Below are 14,194 nucleotides of genomic sequence, written 5' to 3'. Positions count from 1 at the left end.
ACGGACTACATCAACCAACGTGTAGACCCAATACACCAGTAACGACAACAAGCAACCAGAAGCAGCAGGAACTGAACCAAATAAATTCCAGAAGAGAGAGTATCGCAGGGCTTCACAGGAGGCTCCAAAGCACTGAAGATGTCACCTATACAGGGACAAAATGTCTGCAAATCAACTTCCCAACTTGGTGAAAATACCCACAATCACGGCATACCAGAATAATAATAGCAATAGAAATTAGAAAGAGTATTTCAGGAAGAGGCTAAGGCTGGAGTAAGGAAACTTCAGAGGAAGCATGAGGAAAGAATGGCAGGCTGTGCTACAACAAATAGTAAAATATTCTTAAAATATATTAAGAGTGAAAGATAGAGTGAGGCCCGTAAGGAACAAGAATGGTAAGCTGCTCACTGAAGCAAAAGATATGGCAGAGGCACTAAATTAATATTTTGCTTCTCTCTATACCAAGTTAGAAGATGGTGACCGTGGCCTAGTTGAAAACACAGATGTTGAGCAACTGAACAGTATATGGATAGATAAAGAAGAGATGCACAAAGGCTGGCAGCACTCCAGGTAGAGAAATTCCCAGGCCTGGATGGGATGCGTCCTAGACTGCTGAGGGAGTTAAGGGAGAAATTACAGAGCAGTTGACAGAAATTTTCCAGGCCTATCTGAACACAGGATTAGTTCTAGGGGACTGGTGGATTGCAATTGTGATATTGTTGTTTAAAGTAGTAACAGTATAATAACCCAGGAAACTACAAACCTGTCAGCTTGATATCAATAGTAGAAAACCTGATGGCGGCCATAATATGTGATAAAGTAAATGTACACTTAGGAAAAAGTAATTTAATATGAGACATTCAGTGTGGCTTTGTCAAGGGCAGGTCATGTCTGACAAATTTAATTGAGTTCTTTGACAAAGTAATACAGGCAGTGGAAGATGGTAGTGCTGTGAATGATGTATATTTGGACTTTGAGAAGGCATTGGATATGGTGCAGTATGTCAGATTGGTTAGCAAATTATAAATGTTTGGGATTGATAGGTCGTCATGGAATGGATTAGAAGTTGGCTGAATAGATAAGAAACAATAGGAATAAATAGGCATTTCTCATTTTGGAGATGAGTTGAAAGTGATGTTCCCCAGGTATTGGTCTTGGGACTCTTGCATTTTCTGACTTATATAAATGATTTGGAGATGGGTGTAAAGAGCAGAATCTCCACATTTGCAGATGATACTAAGCTAGGGAGAATAGTGAATTGTGAGGATGATGCTGAGCGACTTCAGAGGGACATTGAAAGTTGGCCAAATGGACAGGCACCTAGTAGTTAAGTTTCAATGGAGAGAAATGTGAGGTGATACATTTTGATGGAAGAAACATGGAGAGGCAATATGGGCTTAATGGTACAACTTCGAGGGGAGTACAGGAGCAGAGAGACCTCAGGGTTCACATGAAGGTGGCTAGACACATTGAAACAATTGTTAAGAAAACTTCTAAGATCCTTGAGTTTATAAATAGAGTATAAAAGCAAGGAAATGATGCTTCATCTTCTAAAATCGTTGGTCAGACCACATTTGGAATATCGTATTCAGTTCTAGGCACTTTATTTAAGGAAGGATGTTAAAGCCCGAGAGAGAATTAAAGGGCAGTTTACTAGAAACATACAGGAATGAAGGATTTTAGATATGTGGAGAGATTAGGCTTATTCGCCATGGAGCAGAGAAGATTAATATGAACAATTTTGACAGGGTAAGGAAGGATATTATTGCGTTGCCAAATACCAGACTAATGCCATTTACAGGTTCACTGACACCACCATAATCAGTCGAATCTCAGATGGCGATGAAACAGACTACAGATGGGAGGGTGAAGACCTGGAAAAATGGTGCACTGAGAACAACCTATCTCTCAATGCCAGCAAAACCAAGGAATTCATTATTGACTTTCGGTGGGATGTTACTCATGCTCCCCCTTACACATTAACAGCACAGAGGTGGAATAAGTGGAGAGTGTCATGCTCCTGGGAGTGGTCATCCACAACAAGCTTTCTTGGATTCTTCATGTTGATGCATTGATTACAAAGGCCCAACAATGTCGCCTCTTCCTCAGGCAGCTGAAGAAACTTGGTATGACAGCAAATACTCTTGCCAACCCTTGCCAGCAAGAAGTGTGCCATCGAGACCATTGTGTCTGGATGTATCATTACCTGGTATGGCAACTGTACCATTCAAGGACGGTTACAGAGAGTGGTGAACTCGGTCCGGCCAACCTGCCATCTGTAGAATCCATCTACCAGGCCTGCTGTCAAGGAAAGGCTGGCAACATTCTCAAAGATCCACCCCACCCTGGCAATGTTTTTCTACCATTGGGGAGAAGGTACAGAATCCTGAACACACACATACTAGTCAGTTTCGAAACCGTTTCCACCCTACTGTTGTTAGAATACTGAATGGACTCTCACACTCTTAACATTCGCCTATACCTGTGTTTTTGTTTTTGCCGCTGTTTACATATTAGTTATTTATCTATGCTACTTAACTCTGTGATCTGCCTGTATTGCTCACAAGACAAAGCTTTTCACTGTGCCTCGGTACACGTGACAATAAATTCAATTTAGTTCGATACTCTGAATCTACTCGAAGGTATGCCAGTAACAAAGGATCACAATTTGAAAATAGTCTGCAATACAGCTAGGAGTAAGATGAGGAGAAACGTCTTTAATGAGAGCGTTGTTAGGATTTCTGACAGGTTACTGCCTGTCAGAGTGGTGGAAGCAGAGGAGAAGTGGATATTTTTGACAATGAAGTTAGAGAACCACAGAAATAGGGCTGGAGAGAGGGACTAGCTGGGTAGCTCTTTCAGCAGCCGGTATAGAGACAATGGGTTGAATAGCTGCCTCCTGTTCTGTAAAATTCTGTAATTCTGTGATTGTCAGCTTTATCCATTTATCACAAACATCAGTGAGTTTATCTTAGGAACAAAAACAGAAATTGTCTGAGGAACCCAGCAGATTGGCAGCATCCGTGGGGAGAACATAGAGTTATTCAGTGACCCTACAGAACCATTCAGATCTGGGGTGAATATACTCTTAATATAAAAAGATCCGAAAGTTGCAGTTTGAGTTGTGCTGTTTCGTTAGGTTCACAAAAACAGCATCTCACTGTCTTTTATCTCTGACATGCACAGCATGATATGCAGTTGCAACATTTGCTTGATCGCAGTATTTGTTCCCAACATTTAATCCATCACTATGATCCATCCACGTGTGCACCCTTTGTTGGGATCATTCCCTGAATGAAACATTCTACTTAATCTTTAATCAGAGCTCGGTGCCCTTCACTGGGAAAAAAAGGAAGCTAGTTTAAGTCTTACTCCAGGCAGTTACCCTGCAGAGAATTACTGTTTGTAAAATATATCTCAGTGAATGTTTCTGGAGTAAAAAGAAGGGACTATTCCTGCTAAAAGCAGCTACAAATGTTATTTTCATAGCCCCTAAAAGACCACAAGTGTTAGCACAGAGTGAAGGTGGATGACAGAATTATGGTTCAATGCTCTGTTTATAGGCCAGGAGAGAGAAACACAAAAGTGGGAAGAGTCATATTAGTCAGGTGTAACTCTCACCTTTCACACTTGTAGACTGCAGTATGCTATCGGAGCTACTAGACGTACTTTGGACTAGTGATTAATAGAGCAAAAGCCCTATTGACAATATAATGACTCTGGTATACCCGAAATAAATGTACAAGACCAAATGTAATTACCTTCTCTTTTTTTACTTTCAATTTAATCTGTTTGCTAGTTAAAGTTGTTTTCTGTACTTCATTTGACATTCAGTTCATTCTTAGTTTTTGATGCTTGAATGCAGTCCCTTCCACTGTTTATTTCAAAATCCATGAATCTGATTCTTTTTGGTGATACTATTGGTTTCAGGTTCTTTCTCGTTTCCTTCACTGCACCATTATTAGTTCAGGCTTGCAGCAGCTCTTTGGGCAAAAATGTTTTGAACTGAAGAATGCAATGCCAAGTTCAATTACAACAGAAATCAAAAGTGTTGAATTCTCTTCCGTTTCTTTCAGAGTCGCTGCTGAAGGATGGAGGAACTATGACTGGGTGATGACTTTAACCAACTGTCCTTAAGCAAGCAGTCATGGTGGATGTTGGGAAGTGGCCTGTGTTCAGCTTGCTTTCCTCACAGGAAATTAAATCCATTCAGCAAGCCTGTGTCTTTGGTACTTCAGCAACTGAGGCAATCTATGTCACAAAAAATGATGAAGTAAGTCTTGGGATGACTTTTTATAACTTTGAGGTATATCCCCTTCAAAGTAGACCCTAAAAAGAAGCCAATAGAACCGCTGATGCTGTAAATCAGAAACAAAACCAGCAATTGCGGGAAAAACTCAGCAGGTCTGGCAACACCTGTGGAGAGAGGTCAGAGTTAATGTTGACTCTGATTTCACTGAAGATACAGCCAGACCTGAAGACCATAAACAGCCTTTATGCTAAACAATTACTGATCTTTACATGACAAAAATAAACCATCTGCTTCCTGTAATGAGATTAAGTAAGTGAAGATGTCTGGTTCTTTGCTTGCCTCCATGACCTGTTCCTGTTACCTTCCAATCTTTGGCAGAGCAATGGCGGGATCAGACCTGTCAACCTGCAAGTTAACTAGTTTTGGTGCGTGCAAGGGTGTGGGAGTACCCAATTGTTATGGTCAATGTATGCTTTCATTTCAATGTTTTTTTTTGTCTGTCTATTTAAGTTTCAGTTCTGTAAGTGCTTTCATTGTAATTTATACTGCTTAATATTCACCCCTTTCTTTTGGAAAGTTGTGTTTCTTTTCCAACATTTATCTTTTTAATCTTGCAATTTTATCCTGAATCTTGCTGCATCATGCTACAGAATTATAAATATAAACAAGTCTTTCAACCCAAGAACATGCCACTGTTGATGTCCCATACAAGCCTCTTCCTGCCCACCTTCATCTAATGCTAAGAACATTTCTTTTTATTCCCTTCCTCCTCATGGTTGTTTAACTGCCCATTTAGTGTATATCTGCTGTTTGCTTCATTTGCTCCCTTTGAAAGCACGTTCTAAATACTGACCACTCCGAGTACAAAAGATTCTTCTGGAATTCCTATTTTGGTTAATTAGTACCCCTCATACACTTAGGATCCTAACTTAAGACTTGTTTAGAAGTAGAAATATCTCAAGTCTGATGTGTGTTATGGACTAGGCTAGATCACTGAAAACATTCTTAAGCAGGCAGCCCTAGACCATAACTTTGCTATTTGTTTCACTAAGTGTACAGTGAAAATTACCCAGAATAAGTTAGCTAGGTTGACTACTAGATTTTAAAACGGACAAAAAAAATTCACAAAATTACACAATGAAACACAAAGAACAGAATAAAGAACCCCTACAGAACTCAGTCTATCCAAACTAAATTCTGAATCAGTGGGTTCAGGCAGCATCCAAAGTGCAGCGAAATCGACGTTTCAGGCAAAAGCCCTTCATCAGGAATAAAGGCAGTGAGCCTGAAGCGTGGAGAGATAAGCTAGAGGAGGGTGGGGATGGGGAGAAAGTAGCATAGAGTACAATGGGTGAGTGGGGGAGGGGATGGAGGTGATAGGTCAGGGAGGAGAGGGGGGAATGGATAGGTGGAAAAGGAGCTAGGCAGGTCGGACAAGTCCGGCAGGGCAGAGGAAATGACCTGGGAGTTGCAGTGGGAGAGGGACTCCTTGAGATTCTTGTAGAGAGAGGAGGAAAACTTCTTCAAGGCAGGCATCCTTGCAAGAGGATTCGCAGTAGTCAACGGGGTAAAAACAATGACTGCGGATGCTGGAAACCAGATTCTGCATTAGTGGTGCTGGAAGAGCACAGCAGTTCAGGCAGCATCAACTAAAGTTAATTATGCTGTTCCGAATATACACAACATCCCAATAAGCAAACTCCCTTTAAAAACCAGTACAAATGGAATTCATGCTTACAGATTGAAGTTTGAAGGGCAGAAAAGAGAGAGAGACAAAGAGTTTCCACACAGCTCACTATTGAACTCCTCACCAGTTCAAGGCTGAATTAAACTGCTCAGTGCAGCTAGAGAGCTGACCACTCCCTTCATACAGGTCATTTCTAAAATATGACCACTTTGGCCTGAAGTCTCCTCTGTTTACACATAAACAAAAGGCCTCTCAAAATCCTTTTCATCTCTGTACCAGACCAGACTGATGGGAACCTGGCTTGGTTTATTACCCCTCTGAAAATAATCAAGGACCGAGTATCCTTGAGCCAAGGAACCACTGTTTTTAAAAAAAAGGGACTAGCTTTGTCACATATGTCAAACCTTTCATAACCTTAATAACCCCTACCAGGTCATTTCTTTTAGAGAAAAGCTTGTTTAATATTTCCTGAAAGTTGTAACCTCTACATTCTAGTATCTTTCTCGTAAATCCTTTTTTGAATCTTCTTCGATGTGTCTATCACCTTTTCACAATATGGAGACTAGAACAGTTCACAAACTCTGTGGTCTGATCAAGGGTCTGTACAAGGTTAACATAATTTATCTGTCTTTCAGTTCAATTCCTCTAGAAATGAGCCGAAGTACTTTGGTCATTAACATGTGTGACCAGTTTTAATGAATTTTTTGTCTGTACCCCAAATCTCCCTATTCCTCTTCAAAATTTAGATGTTTTTTTCCAATGAGTGTGTGGTCTCCTTATCCTTCTTACCATGATGTGTTGTCTCAGATCTTTACATTGAAACTTATTTAAAATTACACATCCTTTCTACAATTGTATTAATGTTCTTGCATTTTGTTGTATTCTTCCTATAATTATTCATCTGTACTAACTCTCACTGCCCCAAAATATATTAATTTTAAAAGTTTTAAATTCAAATTATTTGTCTAAAGTTATGACATATAATCTGCATTCAAGAGGCTATTGAATATTTGGATAAAGATATTATGCAGGCAAATGGGAAGAAAGTCAGAAGTCACACGACACCAGATTATAGTCCAACAGGTTTATTTGAAATCACTAGGTTTCGGAGTGCTGCTGCTGATGATGGAGGAGCACTCCGAAAGCTTGTGATTTCAAATAAACCTGTTGGACTATGACCTGGTGTCATGTGACTTCTGACTTTGTCTACCCCAGTTCAACACTGGCACCTTTGCATTTTGGGAAGGAAGTAAGAGATTGGCACTAGGTAATGATGCTTATTTAACAAATTGGTGCAAGCATGAATGCTTCCTTCTGTTCCGTTACATTTCTGTGATAATGTTCCTAGCCCCAATTCTTGTGATACACCATTTCCCGGCTGTTTCCATCCGCATAATGATCTTTGATCCCCACAACTCGCACACTGTTTTGTAACCAGTTTGCTATGTCCAACCTGTAACTTGTACAGTGATTCCCAAGTTCTGACCAAAACACAAATCTTCTTTTTGGTACCTTTTATTGGAGTCTTTCTGTAAATGTTTTTGCATTTTATATATTTAAAATATTTAGCATGAAAGAGGTCTAACATAATAAGTAGAAGTAAAAACAGTTGGCTTGAGTGATTAGGATCTGGAATGAATTGCCTGAGTGTGTGGTGGAACCAGGTTCAGATAAAGCATTCAAGAGAGAATTAGATTATTATTTATCACTTAAGAATATTCAGGCCTACAGTTAGAAGATTGCAAAATGACAGTCTCAAACTGTTCCTTTGGAAAGCGAAAATCTGATGAGTCAAGTGACCCCTTCCTAGGCAGCAATTCTAATTCTAATTCTTTGATGTCTTAATGTTTACTCTTATCTACCATATTTGCTACTACTGCAAATAATTCAATAAGGTTGATTGAGGAAATCATTCGCTTTCAAAATTCATGCTAATTACACATTCAGTTTCTAGGTTGTTTTTAATACTATTTTGACTGAGGTTTTCATATCTATCTTGCCACTGACATGATGCTAATTAAGCTATAATTCCTTGCTTTAGTTCTGTCTAGAAATAATAATAGCTGCTTGCCAGCCTTCTGCCACACTTACGTTTCTAATAAAATTGTGTATATCGACATGCACACAGAAATATCTATAATCCTGCTTTTAATAAAAGGTGTGAATGCACCCCCTCCAGACAATAGTGTTTTTCTCTCTCAATTTAAATAGTTAATCAATTTAGGAATAGTTACCTTTGCTGCAGACGGAATTTGCGCAGCTTTCTTTGAGATACACAAGGTGCACGATAACCACTTCTAGTAATTGATTTGAGTAGCATATCTTGATGACTACATGGCTCACTGAACACAAACCACTTCTGTTGCAGGTGTTTGCACTTGGGGTAAATTGCAGTAACTGCCTAGGAATTGGGGACGGTCAGAGTGTAGTTACACCAAAGAAAATCGAAGCTTTGTGTGGAAAGAAAATAATTTCTCTCAGTTATGGAAGTGGGCCACATATTTTACTTGCAACTAAAGGTAAGCATAAGTTCAATTGTAACAGCAATTTCCAATGTATTTTTCAAGATTTTCCAGTTGTCAGCCATGGCTCAGCAGTAGCTGTCTCACATCCTTAAACAGAAGGCCCTGGGCTCAAATCCCTTTCAGAGACTGCAGCATATAACCCAGGTTTATGCTTCGATGTAGTATTGAGTGCTGCCTTCTGTCAAAGTTAAGCTAAGGTTCTTCTGGTTCCAAAGTTATAATTTCCTGTGGTACTAGTCAAAGAACAGGGGAGTTCTCCTGGTCAGTACAGAACAACCTCAGTTATCTGAACATCAGTGATCTGAATTTCACGTTATCCAAACAAGATCTCAAGCTCCCATAATAAAAAGTCCCATAAAAACAATGGTGCAATGACAGTGTCTTTTGTTTGCAATGTATATTGCAAGTATAAGTGTAAAAGTATATTGTGATTACCTGTCCTGAAGAACATGTGAAAATCCTGTCCAAAAACAAGGAAACACAAGCACCTCAAGCAACAGCGACAGTATTTTTAATGTAAGTGTTAGTTACACTGCCCTTCGCAAAAGTAATGGGTCGTTTCTGAAGAAAATGGCAGAGGTAGTAAATGCATGAGAGAGGCAGTGCTTCTGTCTTTCTATCACGACACTGAGTTCAGATGAAACTGACAAATGCTCTTGTGATTTTAGAAACTGTTTGGAAACTTGATGAATGCTATGATTTCCATGTTTTTGTGATGGTGAGGATTTAGTCCTTCTGGGTTTAACCGGACTTGTGCAATTTGCTCCTTGCAGCCTGGAATAATGCTCTAGTATTACTTCCTGCTGTTAAGATAATTCTGAACAAAACTTGCAATTTGCAGAACTCAAAGAATAGTTCGTTTAAATAGCAGACTCATCAAAATGATAGATTTAAACACCCTCTCTACTAGAGCACAGTGTTAGATCCTCTAATCTCTTCCAGAAATATATAGTGTTTAAGGAATATTTGAGGATTTGGCCTCCACCTCAATGAATTTTATTTACAGAAAAAAATGATTTTATTAGTGAAATATCATGAATGTTTAAGCAATATCCAGTGTTTGTACACATTTTATCGATTGAATGAATACAAACTCTGCAAACCATGTTTTTATTTACATCTTATGTTCAGTATGGCTTCCTTTCTTTACAATCAGATCAGTTATCCGAACAAAAGGCTTCTGCCCATCTCGTTCAGATTATTGAGGTTGTTCTGTATTTATTAACGAATGTTGCTAAAACTGATTATGTGATCATTCTGCATTACTGTTTTTGAAACTTAAACTGTACAAAAATAGACTCTGTTTCACTTATTGGGTCTTTGACTGTCAAGTGCTTCGAGTGATTCTGAAGTTATGAAAGTTGCTGTGAAAATGCAATGTGTTTTCCTTTTGGTGTTTTCCTATAACATTGGAAATGTTGAGTTTAATACCTGGCAAGCTAGAATGTCGTAAACCTCTCACCTGAATGCATCTACTTGGAGTGATCAGAGTTGGTGCTTTTCTACAGCTGTATGAGTTTTTGTTGAATATTGATGCATTTGTCAAAACTTTCTTTATCACATTGGATATTCATCTGTAGTTGGCAGATATTTGATCAAATGGCTGATACTAACAAATGACAGAATTGTTTATTTTAACAAATTAATATAATGTTCTAAGGTGAAATCTTGTTGATAATAGCACAAAAGAGGCTAGATTTTCCTGCAAATCTAAACACCTTTTTATGTGATGGATTTATCACCATTGTCCCTCAATCAACCTCACAAAGACAGATTATCTGATCATTATCATATTCCTGTTTGTGGGAATTCATGCACAAATTGGTTGCCACATTTTCTGTATTATGACAATAATTACACTTCTGAAAATCATAACTGACTAAGTGTTTTGATCATGAAAGACTTCTATATAAATAAACATTTTGCTGTCTTTTCCTCAAGTACACCCCTATAACAGGCTGTTCGTAAGGTGTAGAAGCAAGTTACAGCAGATGCTGGAATCTGTACTAAAAACAATCATTGCTGGAGATCACAGCGGGTCAGACAGCATCCACAGAGATAGAGCTCTGATGAAGAGTCATCTCGACTTGAAATGTTAGCTTGCTCTGTCTCCATGGATGCTGTCTAACCCGTTGTGATCTCCAGCATTGATTGTTGTGTATAAAGTGATCAGGTTTTCAAATTAGCTTTGAAATCTTGAACTGCATCAGCTGTTTTCTCTGGCTAACATTGTTTCCATTGTGGTTGTTGCAGCTACCCTCAATTTAGGAGAGTCATAGAGATCTAGGACAGTAAAAGGCTCTTCAACCCATTGCTTCTGCACTGGGTCAAAAACAAACAACAATTATTCTAATTGTATTTTACAGCTCTTCCTAATACTCGCTTTGTATGCCTTGGCATCCTATGTGCACATTTCAATACTTCATAAATGTTATGAGTTTCTGCCTCAACCATCTTTACAGGCAGCAAGTTCCAGATTCCCATCATCCTCTGGGGAAATAGTTTTTCCTCATGTCTCCTATAAAATTTCTACTCTTGTCTTAAAACTGTGCCCCCCGGTCATTGATTTGTTCACAAAGAGGAAAAGTTACCTATGCTCCTCATAATTTTATACATTGTCCCCTCCTGAGCTCCTCTGCTCTAAGGAAATGTCTTTGACAAAACAAAGCTGTGTCTGTTTTGTGCCCTATTCTTTCACAAAACTATGATTGTTCCATTGGAGAGATTGTAATTGATTGTATTGCATCAGAGTTCTCTGATGGAAGCGTTTGTTAATCAAGTTTGTTGGCTTGAGCTTCTAGCCTGTGATTGAATGTTTCTTTGTCTTGTGCCCCTGCACTTGATGTACTTTGCCTTTCATTGATCATTGCTCCAGGAGTCAACATCCAGTGGGAATGGCAGCCCTTGAGGTGGCACTTTGGCTTAGATTGTATGGGTGAGGAAGAGAAGAATTTTTCAGGGTAGATTCTGCTTTACTTGCCTCTGAACCGATCCAGACAAAAAAAAAAATTGCTCTGCGAAAGTGGGGCTGATGTTATTCATTTGAAGTACAAAAGGTACTTAGATTTCTGGGCAGCACCCAAATCTGTGGCTGCCATCTTCAAATAGTCTCTGGAGCTTTTCAGTCACTTCCAACATTATGATCTTTTTCAGATGGAGAAACTTATTCCTGGGGCCTCAACAGTTATGGCCAGCTGGGTAATGGAACAACTGGTCCGGGCTCATTGCCTTTTCTTGTCTCAAGCATGTTCTATGACAAGACAGTGATGGAGGTTGCTTGTGGCTCCAATCACTCTGTGATCCTAACAACAGAAGGCGAGGTGAGAGCTGACTTGTCCAATGCACTCTCCGTTATTTGTTTGATACCGGTGATGTAAATTTATCTTTATTTGTTTCCCAACTTTACAGTTGTAAAATTTAATCTTTTTAAAGTGTCTAATGCAATGGGGATGGTAGAATGAAGAGCTTATTGGATTTCAGTCTTGAATTAAATTACCTTGCACGTTTGTTTTCATTGAACCATCCAACCCAGGAAGAACTAATTCAGTCCATTATACCTGATCTTGCTCTTTGAAACAATTATGTCATTCTGCACCCTTTCCAAGCCCTTGACAACCTTGGGTGCCGTAAAGAAAATAGTATCCGAGCATAAATTGCCCTCTCTTAAAGCAATTCCTGGCCTAATTCCTTGTGAAGGACTTTTGCCAGAAACATCAATGCTCCTGCTCCTTGGATGATCCCAGACCTGTGCTTTTCCAGCACCACACACTCCCCTCTCTTAAAGCAATGTCAAGTCACTATCAGACGTTATTAGGAACTGTCTGGCTTCGTGTGTTCAAAGATTTATTTACACTATGCTCTGAAAGCAGATGTATTTATGATCCTTCAGCCTTAGTGTTTGTAAATAGGCATCTTTTTGGATGCCAAAATGTGGTACTGGAAAAGCATAGCAGGCCAGGTAGCAGGGGTATTGACGTTTTGGGTAACAACCCTTCATCAGGAATGAAGCTTGTGAGCCGAGATGAAAGGGAGGAGGGTGGGACTGGGGGTTGGAAGGTAGCTTAGAGTGCAATAGGTAGATGGAGATGGGAGTAATGGTGATAAATCAGAGGAGCGGATAGATGGGAAGGATGACAGGTAGGACAGGTCATGAGGGCAGTGCTAAGTTGGAAGGTTGGAACTGGGATGAGGTGGGGGCAGGTAAAATGAGGAAACTAGTGAAGTCCACATTGATGCCGTGTGTTTGGAGGGTCCCAAGGCAGAAGATAGGCTTTCTTCCTCCGGGTGTCGGGTGGTAAAAGTGTGATGATGGAGGCGGCCCATGACCTGCATGTCCTTGGCAGAGTGGGAGGGGGAGTTGAAGTGTTCAGCAATGAGGCGGGAGGGTTGCTTGTTGCGAATGTCCCAGAGAAGTTCTCTGAAGCGCTCTGCAAGCAGGTGTCCTGTCTCCCCAGTGTAGAGGAGACCGCATCGAGAGCAACAGATATTGTAAATGACGTGTGGAAGTGCAGGTAAAACTCTGATGGATGTGGAAGCCTCCTTTAGGGCCTTGAACGGAGGTGAGGTGGGAGATGTGGGCGCGGGTTTTGCAATCCTTGCGGTGGCAGGGGAAGTTGTCGGGATGGGAGGGTGGGTTGTGGGGGACATGGACCTGACGAGAGTAATGGAGGGAATGGTTTTTATGGAAAGCAGATAGGGGAGGGGAGCGAAATATCCCTCTAGTGATGGGGTCCGTATATAGGTGGTGGAAATGGCAGAGGATACAGATGTTGGTGAGTGGAACGTGAGGATGGGGGGTGGGGGTGTTTTGTTCTTGTTGCAGTTGGAAGGGTGGGGTTTGAGGGGAGAGGTGCAGAAAGTGGATGAGATGCACTGGAGGGCATCATTGACCACGTAGAAGGGGAAATTGCGGCTTTTGAGGAAAGAGGCCATGTGGTGTGTTCTGTGGTGGAACTGGTCCTCTTGGGAGAAGATGCGGTGGAGGCAGAAGAATAAGGGATAGTGTTTTTACAGGATGCAGGGTGGGAGAAGATGTTGTCCAAGTAGTTGTGGGAGTCAGTGGGTTTGTAGAAGATGTCTGTGTTGAGTCAGTCACTGTTGATGGAGATGGAGAGGTCCAGGAAGGGGAGGGAGGTGTCTGAGATTGTCCAGGTGAACTTAAGGTCAGGGTGGAATGTGTTGGTGAAGTTGTTGAACTGTTCAACTTCCTCGTGGAAGCACAAGATGGCGCCGAATATAGTCATCAATGTAGCGGAGGAAAAGGTGGTGCCGGTATAACTGCGGAAGATGGACTGCTCTATATAACTAACAAAGAGATAGGCATAGCTGGGGCCCATGCGGGTGCCATGGCACCCCCTTTCATCTGGAGGAAGTGGGAGGATTCAAAGGAGAAATAATTGAGGGTGAGGACCAGCTCAGCCAAACGAATGACAAAGTCAGTAAAAGGGTCCTGGTCGAGACAGCTCCTCGGATGCTGCCTGATCTGCTGTGCTTTTCCAGCACCACACTTTCGACTCTGATTTCCAGCATCTGCAGTCCTCACTTTCTCCTAATTGTTGGATGATACCTGTTGAAGATGGGATATCTATTGTACTGGTTCTGGGCTTTAAAGCTGAAGCTCAATTTAGAATTTCCATTGTAAAATAATTTCAAATGTGACATTATACTTGAACACAAACAAATGTATGCACACAACAAAGATTTTCACACATGTATGTCGAAATATATACA

The 14,194-nt window shown here is 40.5% G+C and overlaps 1 protein-coding gene across 4 annotated transcripts in view; it reads left to right on the top strand.

Annotated features, from left to right (window-relative positions):
• Window positions 1-14,194, top strand: part of rcbtb1 (regulator of chromosome condensation (RCC1) and BTB (POZ) domain containing protein 1) — a 35,247-nt gene that overhangs the window by 1,850 nt on the left and 19,203 nt on the right. For all 4 annotated transcript variants that reach the window (XM_060832931.1, XM_060832933.1, XM_060832932.1 and 1 more), the window contains exons 2-4: window positions 4,077-4,273; window positions 8,308-8,458; window positions 11,618-11,784. In XM_060832931.1, coding sequence (XP_060688914.1) covers window positions 4,148-4,273; window positions 8,308-8,458; window positions 11,618-11,784 — 444 coding nt within the window. In that variant the 5' untranslated portion in view covers window positions 4,077-4,147. The remainder of the gene's footprint in view (window positions 1-4,076; window positions 4,274-8,307; window positions 8,459-11,617; window positions 11,785-14,194) is intronic.

This window comes from Hemiscyllium ocellatum, chromosome 12 (genome assembly GCF_020745735.1).
Source record: "Hemiscyllium ocellatum isolate sHemOce1 chromosome 12, sHemOce1.pat.X.cur, whole genome shotgun sequence".
Taxonomy (NCBI): domain Eukaryota; kingdom Metazoa; phylum Chordata; class Chondrichthyes; order Orectolobiformes; family Hemiscylliidae; genus Hemiscyllium; species Hemiscyllium ocellatum.
The sequence above is the reverse complement of the archived record's forward strand: the minus strand, read 5'-3'. Positions and strand labels throughout refer to the sequence as shown.